Source organism: Salvelinus namaycush, unplaced genomic scaffold (assembly GCF_016432855.1).
Source record: "Salvelinus namaycush isolate Seneca unplaced genomic scaffold, SaNama_1.0 Scaffold3976, whole genome shotgun sequence".
NCBI lineage: Eukaryota > Metazoa > Chordata > Actinopteri > Salmoniformes > Salmonidae > Salvelinus > Salvelinus namaycush.
Window position 1 is genome coordinate 4,754 of NW_024060981.1, and position 13,653 is coordinate 18,406.

Genomic DNA, 13,653 nt, shown 5'->3' on the forward strand with positions numbered 1-13,653 from the left:
TCCCACAGGGACAGCAGTCCCAGCGTGGTGTACGTCACACCCTTAACAATGTTAAACCACGTCTCCCACAGGGACAGCAGTCCCAGCGTGGTGTACGTCACACCCTTAACCATGTTAAACCACGTCTCCCACAGGGACAGCAGTCCCAGCGTGGTGTACGTCACACCCTTAACAATGTTAAACCACGTCTCCCACAGGGACAGCAGTCCCAGCGTGGTGTACGTCACACCCTTAACAATGTTAAACCACGTCTCCCACGGGGACAGCAGTCCCAGCGTGGTGTACGTCACACCCTTAACAATGTTAAACCACGTCTCCCACAGGGACAGCAGTCCCAGCGTGGTGTACGTCACACCCTTAACAATGTTAAACCACGTCTCCCACGGGGACAGCAGTCCCAGCGTGGTGTACATCACACCCTTAACAATGTTAAACCACGTCTCCCACAGGGACAGCAGTCCCAGCGTGGTGTACGTCACACCCTTAACAATGTTAAACCACGTCTCCCACGGGGACAGCAGTCCCAGCGTGGTGTACGTCACACCCTTAACAATGTTAAACCACGTCTCCCACGGGGACAGCAGTCCCAGCGTGGTGTACGTCACACCCTTAACAATGTTAAACCACGTCTCCCACAGGGACAGCAGTCCCAGCATGGTGTACGTCACACCCTTAACAATGTTAAACCACGTCTCCCACAGGGACAGCAGTCCCAGCGTGGTGTACGTCACACCCTTAACAATGTTAAACCACGTCTCCCACAGGGACAGCAGTCCCAGCGTGGTGTACGTCACACCCTTAACAATGTTAAACCACGTCTCCCACAGGGACAGCAGTCCCAGCATGGTGTACGTCACACCCTTAACAATGTTAAACCACGTCTCCCACAGGGACAGCAGTCCCAGCGTGGTGTACGTCACACCCTTAACAATGTTAAACCACGTCTCCCACAGGGACAGCAGTCCCAGCATGGTGTACGTCATCCTAGGAGTCTGGACGTGGAGTATGTTCCAGTTTCCTCTCCACCTGTCAGGTACTGTGTGTTTCTATACTGGCTCTTCTTATGGTTACGGTAACCATAATGTTATTGCTCTGTTGTACAGGGAATTACGGTAACCATAATGCTTTTGCTCTGTTATACAGGGAATTACAGTAACCATAATGTTATTGCTCTGTTATACAGGGAATTATGGTAACCATAATGTTATTGCTCTGTTATACAGGGAATTATGGTAACCATAATGTTATTGCTCTGTTATACAGGGAATTACGGTAACCATAATGTTATTGCTCTGTTATACAGGGGATTACGGTAACCATAATGTTATTATAATTTTTTTTTTGTAAAAAATGATTCAACCTTTATTTAACCAGCTAGGCTAGTTGAGAACAATTGCAACTGCGACCTTGTCAAGATAAAGCAAAGCAGTGCGACATAAACACAGAGTTACACATGGAATAAACAAACATACAATCAATAATACAGTAGAAAAATCGATATACCGTGTGTGCAAATGAGGTAAGATAAGGGAGGTAAGGCAATAAATAGGCCACGGTGGCGAAGTAATTACAATATAGCAATTAAACACTGGAATGGTAGGATGTGCAGAAGATGAATGTGCAAGTAGAGATACTGGGGTGCAAAGGAGCAAGATAAATCAATAAATACAGTATGGGGATGAGGTGGATTGGATGGGCTATTTACAGATGAGCTATGTACAGGTGCAGTGATCTGTGAGCTGCTCTGGCAGCTGGTGCTTAAAGCTAGTGAGGTAGGTAAGAGTCTCCAGCTTCAGAGATTTTTGCAGTTCGTTCCAGTCATTGGCAGCAGAGAACTGGAAGGAGAGGCGGCCAAAGCAAGAGTTCGCTTTGGTCGGTGACCAGTGAGATATACCTGCTGGAGCGCGTGCTACGGGTGGGTGCTGCTATGGTGACCAGTGAGCTGAGATAAGGCGGGGCTTTACCTAGCAGAGACTTGTAGATGACCTGGAGCCAGTGGGTTTGGCGACGAGTATGAAGCGAGGGCCAGCCGACGAGAACATACAGGTTGCAGTGGTGGGTAGTATATGGGTCTTTGGTGACAAAACGGATGGCACTGATAGACTGCATCCAATTTGCTGAGTACAGTATTGGAGGCTATTTTGTAAATGACATCACCGAAGTTGAGGATTGGTAGGATGGTCAGTTTTACGAGGGTATGTTTGGCAGCATGAGTGAAGGATGCTTTGGTGCGAAATAGGAAGCCGATTCTAGATTTCATTTTGGATTGGAGATGTTTAATGTCTGGAAGGAGAGTTTACAGTCTAACCAGACACCTAGGTATTTGTAGTTGTCCACATATTCTAAGTCAGAGCCGTCCAGAGTAGTGATGTTGGACGGGTGGGCAGGTGCGGGCAGCGATCGATTGAAGAGCATGCATTTAGTTTTACTTGCATTTAAGAGCAGTTGGAGGCCACAGAAGGAGAGTTGTATGGAATTGAAGCTCATCTGGAGATTTGTTAAAACAGTGTCCAAAGAAGGGCCAGAAGTACACAGAATGGTGTCGTCTGCGTAGAGGCGGATCAGAGAATCACCAGCAGCGAGAGCAACATCATTGATGTATACAGAGAAGAGAGTCGGCCCGAGAATTGAACCCTGTGGCACCCCCAGAGACCGCCAGAGGTCCAGACAACAGGCCCTCCGATTTGTCACACTGAACACTAACAGAGAAGTAGTTGGTAAACCAGGCGAGGCAATCATTTGAGAAACAAAGGCTGCCGAGTCTGCCAAATAGAATGTTGTGATTGACAGAGTCGAAAGCCTTAGCCAGGTCGATGAATACGGCTGCACAGTAATGTCTCTTATCGATGGCGGTTATGATGTCGTTTAGGACCTTGAGCATGGCTGAGGTGCACCCATGACCAGCTCTGAAACCAGATTGCATAGCGGAGAAGGTACGGTGGGATTCTAAATGGTTGGTAATCTGTTTGTTAACTTGGTTTTCGAAGACCTTAGAAAGACAGGGTAGAATAGATATAGGTCTGTAGCAATTGGGTCTAGAGTGTCTCCCCCTTTGAAGAGGAGGATGACCACAGAAGCTTTCCAATCTATGGGAATGTCAGACGATACGAAAGAGAGGTTGAACAGGCTAGTAATAGGGGTTGCAACAATTTTGGCAGATCATTTTAGAAAGAGAGGGTCCAGATTGTCTAGCCCGGCTGATTTGTAGGAGTCCAGATTCTGCAGCTCTTTCAGAACATCAGCTATCTGGATTTGGGTGAAGGAGAAGTGGGGAAGGTTTGGGCAAGTTGCTGTGGGGAGCGCAGGGCTGTTGACCGGGGTAGGGGTAGCCAGGTGGAAAGCATGGCCAGCCGTAGAAAAATGCTTATTGAAATTCACAATTATTGTGGATTTATCGGTAGTAGCAGTGTTTCCTAGCCTCAGTGCAGTGGGCAGCTGGGAGGAGGTACTCTTATTCTCCATGGACTTTACAGTGTCCAAAAACGTTTTTGCGTTTGTGCTACAGGATGCAAATTTCTGCTTGCTCTGTTATACAGGGAATTATGGTAACCATAATATTATTGCTCTGTTATACAGGGAATTATGGTAACCATAATATTATTGCTCTGTTATACAGGGAATTATGGTAACCATAATGTTATTGCACTGTTATACAGGGAATTATGGTAACCATAATATTATTGCTCTGTTATACAGGGAATTATGGTAACCATAATATTATTGCTCTGTTATACAGGGAATTATGGTAACAACAATATTTTTCCACCAGAATTTCTTGGGACCCCACCGCAAATATATTTATTTTATTCAGTCAGTATGTATGCATGTGGCGATATTTAGACACAGATGTGGATTTCAATGTCACTAACTTATCCCACATGACCAGTTGACCAATGTCTCTTCTCTCCCCAGTGTCTACCTCCAGACCTGATGAATACTCCGAGGGGAATCAGGGTGTGTCTCTGCTGGCCAGACTAAGAACAGATATCTGGAGCATGGTGGAGAGCCTCTTCATCCAGGACGGACCCTTCCTGGTGGTCCGCCTCACCCTCATCCTCTACTTCCACGTCATACACCAGATGCTCATCTTCTTTGCCATCAAGAACTTCCTGGTGGTCATTCTGAACTTCTACCGTCTGTCTGTCATCTACTGCGACTACAAGGCTTCAGGTTAATCTGAGGTTATTGTCACGACTTCTTCCGAAGTCGGTTCCCTCTCCTTGTTCGGGCGACGTTCGGCGGTCGACGTCACCGGTCTTCTAGCCGATCCACCTTTAATTTTACATTTGTTTTTTGTCTTGTCTTTCAACACACCTGGTTCCAATTCCATTCATTACATGTTGTGTATTTAACCCTCTGTTCCCCCCCCATGTCCTTGTCCGGAATCGGTTGTTGTAAGTGCTTGTGCACGTTATGTCTGGTGTGCGTCGGGTTCTGTACCCATTTATTGATCGCTCTGTTTTCCGGTGGTTTTTATGATTAAACTGGGCCGTTGGAAACACAGTTTTTGCTCTCCTGCGTCTGACTTCTCTGCCGCCAGTACGCACCCCTTACAGTTATAACAAGATGAAGCTTCAGCTGGAACTGGAACTGATGAATATATCTGGGTGGGTAGAGGGCTGACAGCAGAGGTGTACGGCCCGACAGGATGCTCTCAAATGTGCATTTGTAAAAGTTTGAGGGTTTTAGGTGCCAAGCTGTTCCACCTTCTTCACCACACTGTGTGGGTGGACCATTTCAGATCATCAGTGATGTGTACGCTGAGGAACTTGAAGCTTTCCACCTTTTCCACTGCGGTCCTGTAGATGTGGATAGGGGGGTGCTCCCTCTGCTGTTTCCACCATCATCTCCTTTGTTTTGTTGACGTTGAGTGAAAGGTTATTTTCCTGGCACCACACTCTCAGAGCCCTCACCTCCTCCCTGTAGGCCGTCTCATCCCCTTGTGGGGCCCCAGTGTTGAAGTTCAGCGAAGTGGAGGTGTGTGCAGTGTGCAGAGTGATGGCATCGTCTGTGGATCTATTGGGGGCGGTAAGCAAATGATTTGTACAGCCTGTGTGTGGAATGCCAGTGAGGGGTTTGTAGTCAGTATAGATAGTAGCAACGCTCATAACAGAAGAATGTAGTTATATTACGCTGTATCTTTATTATTTTATTCAACACAGAGTTTAATGTCAAGCGTTGTTTCATCTTTACAGTCTGTAGAGACTATGAGAATAGAACGGTTCAGAACTTGTGTGAAAAGGAACATAAACAGACTGGACAGACTTGTGTGAAACATCACAGCACAGTTGATATATGGCAAATAGAAATGAAATGGATGGTGGTCAGAGATAGATGAGAGGGGTTGAGGGGAGCTGAAGGGTGGGACTGAATGGTGTTCAGAGATAGGGGAGCTGAAGGGGGGGGTACTAAAAACAAACAAGAGATAACTATTGTAAACTAGACTGTCTGTAAAATGTACATAGTATGTCTGAGCTGGAAGGAGAAGCCTCAATGTTGTTGTCTATTAGTTTACTCCAATTAGGGGAGGGGTGGGTTAGGGGGAAATAATAAAGGAAAATATATTTTAAAATAAGTGTTTGATATATATATATATTTATTAGTGCATTCGGAAAATATTCGGACCCCTTGACTTTTTCCACATTTTGTTACGTTACAGCCTGTTTTCCTCATCAATCTACACACAACACCCCATAATGACAAAGCAAAAACAGAAAGACCTTATTTATATCAGTATTCAGACTCTTTGCTATGAGACTTGAAATTGAGCTCAGATGCATCCTGTTTCCATTGATTATCCTTGAGATGTTTCTACAACGTGATTGGAGTCCACCTGTGGTAAATTCAATTGATTGGACATGATTTGGAAAGGCACACACCTGTCTATATAAAGGTCCCACAGTTGACAGTGCAAGTCAGAGCAAAAACCAAGCCATGAGGTCGAAGGAATTGTCCGTAGAGCTCCGAGACAGGATTGTGTCGAGGCACAGATCTGGGGAAGGGTACCAAAACATTTCTGCAGTATTAAAGGGGTCTGAATACTTTTGGAATGCACTGTATAATGTCTCTAACTCTGTCCTCAGTTATGGGAACTATAAATGTCTCTGTAACTCTGTGGTCTGTTATGGGAACTATAATGTCTCTAACTCTGTGGTCTGTTATGGGAACTATAATGTCTCTAACTCTGTGGTCTGTTATGGGAACTATAATGTCTCTGTATCTGTCCTCAGTTATGGGAACTATAATGTCTCTGTAACTCTGGTCTGTTATGGGAACTATAATGTCTCTGTAACTCTCCTCAGTTATGGGAACTATAATGTCTCTGTGGTCTGTTATGGGAACTATAATGTCTCTGTAACTCTGTGGTCAGTTATGGGAACTATAATGTCTCTGGTCTGTTATGGGAACTATAATGTCTCTGTATCTGTCCTCAGTTATGGGAACTATAATGTCTCTGTAACTCTGGTCTGTTATGGGAACTATAATGTCTCTGTAACTCTGTGGTCTGTTATGGGAACTATAATGTCTCTGGTCTGTTATGGGAACTATAATGTCTCTGTAACTCTGTGGTCTGTTATGGGAACTATAATGTCTCTGTAACTCTGTGGTCTGTTATGGGAACTATAATGTCTCTGTAGTCTGTTATGGGAACTATAATGTCTCTGTAACTCTGTGGTCTGTTATGGGAACTATAATGTCTCTGGTCTGTTATGGGAACTATAATGTCTCTGTAACTCTGGTCAGTTATGGGAACTATAATGTCTCTGGTCTGTTATGGGAGCTATAATGTCTCTGTAACTCTGGTCAGTTATGGGAACTATAATGTCTCTGTAACTCTGGTCAGTTATGGGAACTATAATGTCTCTGTAACTCTGGTCTGTTATGGGAACTATAATGTCTCTGTAACTCTGGTCAGTTATGGGAACTATAATGTCTCTGTAACTCTGTCCTCAGTTATGGGAACTATAATGTCTCTGTAACTCTGTGGTCAGTTATGGGAACTATAATGTCTCTAACTCTGTGGTCTGTTATGGGAACTATAATGTCTCTGTAACTCTGTGGTCTGTTATGGGAGCTATAATGTCTCTAACTCTGTGGTCTGTTATGGGAACTATAATGTCTCTAACTCTGTCCTCAGTTATGGGAACTATAACGTCTCTGTAACTCTGGTCAGTTATGGGAACTATAATGTCTCTGTAACTCTGGTCAGTTATGGGAACTATAATGTCTCTGTAACTCTGGTCAGTTATGGGAACTATAATGTCTCTGTAACTCTGGTCAGTTATGGGAACTATAATGTCTCTGTAACTGTCCTCTGTTATGGGAACTATAATGTCTCTGTAACTCTGTGGTCAGTTATGGGAACTATAATGTCTCTGTAACTCTGTCCTCAGTTATGGGAACTATAATGTCTCTAACTCTGTCCTCAGTTATGGGAACTATAATGTCTCTGTGGTCTGTGGTCAGTTATGGGAACTATAATGTCTCTGTAACTCTGTGGTCTGTTATGGGAACTATAATGTCTCTGTAACTCTGTGGTCAGTTATGGGAACTATAATGTCTCTGTAACTCTGTGGTCTGTTATGGGAGCTATAATGTCTCTGTGGTCTGTTATGGGAACTATAATGTCTCTGTAACTCTGTCCTCAGTTATGGGAACTATAATGTCTCTGTAACTCTGTAGTCAGTTATGGGAACTATAATGTCTCTGTAACTCTGTCCTCAGTTATGGGAGCTATAATGTCTCTGTAACTCTGTCCTCAGTTATGGGAACTATAATGTCTCTAACTCTGTGGTCTGTTATGGGAACTATAATGTCTCTGTAACTCTGGTCAGTTATGGGAACTATAATGTCTCTGTAACTGTCCTCAGTTATGAGAGCTATAATGTCTCTGTAACTGTCCTCAGTTATGGGAGCTATAATGTCTCTGTAACTGTCCTCAGTTATGGGAACTATAATGTCTCTGTAACTCTGGTCTGTTATGGGAACTATAATGTCTCTGTAACTGTCCTCAGTTATGGGAACTATAATGTCTCTGTAACTCTGGTCAGTTATGGGAACTATAATGTCTCTGTAACTCTGTCCTCAGTTATGGGAACTATAATGTCTCTAACTCTGTCCTCAGTTATGGGAACTATAATGTCTCTGTAACTCTGTGGTCAGTTATGGGAACTATAATGTCTCTAACTCTGTCCTCAGTTATGGGAGCTATAATGTCTCTGTAACTCTCCTCAGTTATGGGAACTATAATGTCTCTGTAACTCTGTCCTCAGTTATGGGAACTATAATGTCTCTCTAACTCTGTGGTCTGTTATGGGAACTATAATGTCTCTGTAACTCTGGTCAGTTATGGGAACTATAATGTCTCTGTAACTCTGGTCAGTTATGGGAACTATAATGTCTCTAACTCTGTGGTCTGTTATGGGAACTATAATGTCTCTGTAACTCTGGTCAGTTATGGGAACTATAATGTCTCTGTAACTGTCCTCAGTTATGGGAGCTATAATGTCTCTGTAACTGTCCTCAGTTATGGGAACTATAATGTCTCTAACTCTGTCCTCAGTTATGGGAACTATAATGTCTCTGTAACTGTCCTCAGTTATGGGAACTATAATGTCTCTGTAACTCTGTCCTCAGTTATGGGAACTATAATGTCTCTAACTCTGTCCTCAGTTATGGGAACTATAATGTCTCTAACTCTGGTCTGTTATGGGAACTATAATGTCTCTAACTGTCCTCAGTTATGGGAACTATAATGTCTCTAACTCTGTGGTCTGTTATGGGAACTATAATGTCTCTGTAACTCTGGTCAGTTATGGGAACTATAATGTCTCTGTAACTGTCCTCTGTTATGGGAACTATAATGTCTCTGTAACTCTGGTCTGTTATGGGAACTATAATGTCTCTGTAACTGTCCTCAGTTATGGGAACTATAATGTCTCTGTAACTCTGTGGTCTGTTATGGGAACTATAATGTCTCTCTAACTCTGTCCTCAGTTATGGGAACTATAATGTCTCTGTAACTCTGGTCTGTTATGGGAACTATAATGTCTCTAACTCTGTGGTCTGTTATGGGAACTATAATGTCTCTCTAACTCTGTCCTCAGTTATGGGAACTATAATGTCTCTGTAACTCTGGTCTGTTATGGGAACTATAATGTCTCTGTAACTCTGGTCTGTTATGGGAACTATAATGTCTCTGTAACTCTGTCCTCAGTTATGGGAACTATAATGTCTCTGTAACTCTGTCCTCAGTTATGGGAACTATAATGTCTCTGTAACTGTCCTCTGTTATGGGAACTATAATGTCTCTGTAACTCTGTCCTCAGTTATGGGAACTATAATGTCTCTGTAACTCTGGTCTGTTATGGGAACTATAATGTCTCTGTAACTCTGTCCTCATTTATGGGAACTATAATGTCTCTGTAACTCTGTCCTCAGTTATGGGAACTATAATGTCTCTGTAACTCTGTGGTCTGTTATGGGAACTATAATGTCTCTGTAACTCTGTCCTCAGTTATGGGAACTATAATGTCTCTGTAACTGTCCTCTGTTATGGGAACTATAATGTCTCTGTAACTCTGTCCTCAGTTATGGGAACTATAATGTCTCTGTAACTCTGTCCTCAGTTATGGGAACTATAATGTCTCTGTAACTGTCCTCTGTTATGGGAACTATAATGTCTCTGTAACTCTGTCCTCAGTTATGGGAACTATAATGTCTCTGTAACTCTGTCCTCAGTTATGGGAACTATAATGTCTCTGTAACTGTCCTCTGTTATGGGAACTATAATGTCTCTGTAACTCTGTCCTCAGTTATGGGAACTATAATGTCTCTGTAACTCTGGTCTGTTATGGGAACTATAATGTCTCTGTAACTCTGTCCTCAGTTATGGGAACTATAATGTCTCTGTAACTCTGTCCTCAGTTATGGGAACTATAATGTCTCTGTAACTCTGTGGTCAGTTATGGGAACTATAATGTCTCTGTAACTCTGTCCTCAGTTATGGGAACTATAATGTCTCTGTAACTCTGGTCTGTTATGGGAACTATAATGGAATGTAGAACTGAACAAATCACCAGACTTCAAAGCCTTGTTTATAACAAGATGTAAACAGCTGATTGGGTTCAGTTGAAGTGGTTTACTCTTCACATCCTGAATGATTAGCTGTGTTGAAGTCATTCTACACAATCCTATATCAAGTTCTGTTTTTGTGAAAAGGGGTTTTATTTGATATGAAGGAGTGGAGTTGATAGTTCCCTGCAACCTGACATTAATGCAGCCTTCTGAATGTCTGTTCTGTAAATACAACCTGACCTTAATGCAGCCTTCTGAATGTCTGTTCTGTAAATAAAGCGTTGGTGAATTCCATCACAAATCCTGTTTACAACTGCTTATCAGAATGTCTGATGGGAAATCAAGATGGTCATATAGCAAATGGAAATAACATTCCATTCTGATCTCTCATGTACACTGAGGGTCCAAAACATTAGGAACACCTGCTCTTTCCTTGACATAGACTGACGAGGTGAATCCAGGTGAAAGCTGTGATCCCTTATTGATGTCACATGTTAAATCCACTTCAGTCAGGGAGGAGACAGGTTAAAGAAGGATTATTGAGACATGGATAGTGTGTGTGTGCCATTCAGAGGGTGAACGGGCAAGACAACATATGTAAGTGCCTTTGAACGGAGTATGGTAGTAGGTGCCAGGCTGCAATGCTGCTGTTTTTTTCACGCTGAACAGTTTCCTGTGTGTATAAAGAATGGTCCACCAACCAAAGGACATCCAGCCAACTTGACACAACTGTGGGAAGCATTGGAGTCAACATGGACCAGCAGCCATGTGAAACGTTTTCAACAACTTGTAGAGTCCATGATGACTTGAGGCTGTTCTGAAGGCTAAATGGAACGTGTTCCTAATGTTTTGTCCACTCAGTAAAGATGTAGTACAGTATCATTATACTGATGAAGGAATAGTAATGACATCTGTCCTACAGGAGGAGGTATGGTCACTAAACAACAATAGTAATTACATCATCTGTCCTCCAGGAGGAGGTATGGTCACTAAACAACAATAGTAATTACATCATCTGTCCTCCAGGAGGAGGTATGGTCACTAAACAACAATAGTAATTACATCATCTGTCCTCCAGGAGGAGGTATGGTCACTAAACAACAATAGTAATTACATCATCTGTCCTCCAGAAGGTATGGTCACTAAACAACAATAGTAATTACATCATCTGTCCTCCAGAAGGTATGGTCACTAAACAACAATAGTAATTACATCATCTGTCCTCCAGGAGGAGGTATGGTCACTAAACAACAATAGTAATTACATCATATGTCCTCCAGGAGGAGGTATGGTCACTAAACAACAATAGTAATGACATCATCTGTCCTCCAGGAGGAGGTATGGTCACTAAACAACAATAGTAATTACATCATCTGTCCTCCAGGAGGTATGGTCACTAAACAACAATAGTAATGACGTCATCTGTCCTCCAGGAGGTATGGTCACTAAACAACAATAGTAATTACATCATCTGTCCTCCAGGAGGTATGGTCACTAAACAACAATAGTAATTACATCATCTGTCCTACAGGAGGTATGGTCACTAAACAACAATAGTAATTACATCATCTGTCCTCCAGGAGGAGGTATGGTCACTAAACAACAATAGTAATTACATCATCTGTCCTCCAGGAGGTATGGTCACTAAACAACAATAGTAATTACATCTGTCCTCCAGGAGGTATGGTCACTAAACAACAATAGTAATTACATCATCTGTCCTCCAGGAGGTATGGTCACTAAACAACAATAGTAATTACATCATCTGTCCTCCAGAAGGTATGGTCACTAAACAACAATAGTAATTACATCATCTGTCCTCCAGGAGGAGGTATGGTCACTAAACAACAATAGTAATTACATCATCTGTCCTCCAGAAGGTATGGTCACTAAACAACAATAGTAATGACATCATCTGTCCTCCAGGAGGAGGTATGGTCACTAAACAACAATAGTAATTACATCATCTGTCCTCAGAAGGTATGGTCACTAAACAACAATAGTAATGACATCATCTGTCCTCCAGGAGGTATGGTCACTAAACAACAATAGTAATTACATCATCTGTCCTCCAGGAGGAGGTATGGTCACTAAACAACAATAGTAATTACATCATCTGTCCTCCAGAAGGTATGGTCACTAAACAACAATAGTAATTACATCATCTGTCCTCCAGAAGGAGGTATGGTCACTAAACAACAATAGTAATTACATCATCTGTCCTCCAGGAGGTATGGTCACTAAACAACAATAGTAATTACATCATCTGTCCTCCAGGAGGTATGGTCACTAAACAACAATAGTAATGACATCATCTGTCCTCCAGGAGGAGGTATGGTCACTAAACAACAATAGTAATGACATCATCTGTCCTCCAGGAGGAGGTATGGGTCACTAAACAACAATAGTAATGACATCATCTGTCCTCCAGGAGGAGGTATGGGTAACTAAAACAACAATAGTAATTACAATCATCTGTCCTCCAGGAGGAGGTATGGTCACTAAACAACAATAGTAATGACATCATCTGTCCTCCAGGAGGAGGTTATGGTCACTAAACAACAATAGTAATTACATCATCTGTCCTCCAGGAGGAGGTATGGTCACTAAACAACAATAGTAATGACATCATCTGTCCTCCAGGAGGAGGTATGGTCACTAAACAACAATAGTAATGACATCATCTGTCCTCCAGGAGGAGGTATGGTCACTAAACAACAATAGTAATTACATCATCTGTCCCCAGGAGGAGGTATGGTCACTAAACAACAATAGTAATTACATCATCTGTCCTCCAGGAGGAGGTATGGTCACTAAACAACAATAGTAATGACATCATCTGTCCTCCAGGAGGTATGGTCACTAACAACAATAGTAATTACATCATCTGTCCTCCAGGAGGAGGTATGGTCACTAAACAACAATAGTAATTACATCATCTGTCCTCCAGGAGGTATGGTCACTAAACAACAATAGTAATTACATCATCTGTCCTCCAGAAGGTATGGTCACTAAACAACAATAGTATTACATCATCTGTCCTCCAGGAGGTATGGTCACTAAACAACAATAGTAATTACATCATCTGTCCTCAGAAGTATGGTCACTAAACAACAATAGTAATTACATCATCTGTCCTCCAGGAGGTATGGTCACTAAACAACAATAGTAATTACATCATCTGTCCTCCAGGAGGTATGGTCACTAAACAACAATAGTAATTACATCATCTGTCCTCCAGGAGGTGTGGTAACTAAACAACAATAGTAATTACAATTCTATCTGTCCTACAGGAGGAGGTATGGTCACTAAACAACAATAGGTAATTACATCATCTGTCCTCAGGAGGAGGTATGGTCACTAACACAATAGTAATTACATCATCTGTCCTCCAGGAGGAGGTATGGTCACTAAACAACAATAGTAAATTACATCATCTGTCCTCCAGAAGGTATGGTCACTAAACAACAATAGTAATTCCATCATCTGTCCTCCAAGGAGGTATGGTCACTAAACAACAATAGTAATTACATCATCTGTCCTCCAGGAGGTATGGTCACTAAACAACAATAGTAA

General features: G+C 42.3%; 1 protein-coding gene across 1 annotated transcript; it reads left to right on the forward strand.

Moving 5' to 3' along the window:
• The first annotated feature begins 666 nt into the window (after positions 1-666).
• Positions 667-4,270, forward strand: LOC120040972 (transmembrane protein 26-like). The gene is made up of 2 exons (XM_038985942.1): positions 667-1,033; positions 3,913-4,270. Exons 1-2 carry the CDS (start codon positions 679-681, stop codon positions 4,173-4,175), a joined length of 618 nt encoding a protein of 205 aa, XP_038841870.1. The 5' UTR covers positions 667-678; the 3' UTR covers positions 4,176-4,270.
• The last annotated feature ends 9,383 nt before the right edge of the window (positions 4,271-13,653 follow it).

Bases quoted from the DNA above. Each gene is read 5' to 3' on its own strand.
- LOC120040972 (XM_038985942.1), top strand. From the start codon at position 679: ATGTTAAACCACGTCTCCCACAGGGACAGCAGTCCCAGCGTGGTGTAC. The intron at 1,034-3,912 runs GTACTGTGTGTT...TTCTCTCCCCAG, and splicing joins GTTTCCTCTCCACCTGTCAG to TGTCTACCTCCAGACCTGAT.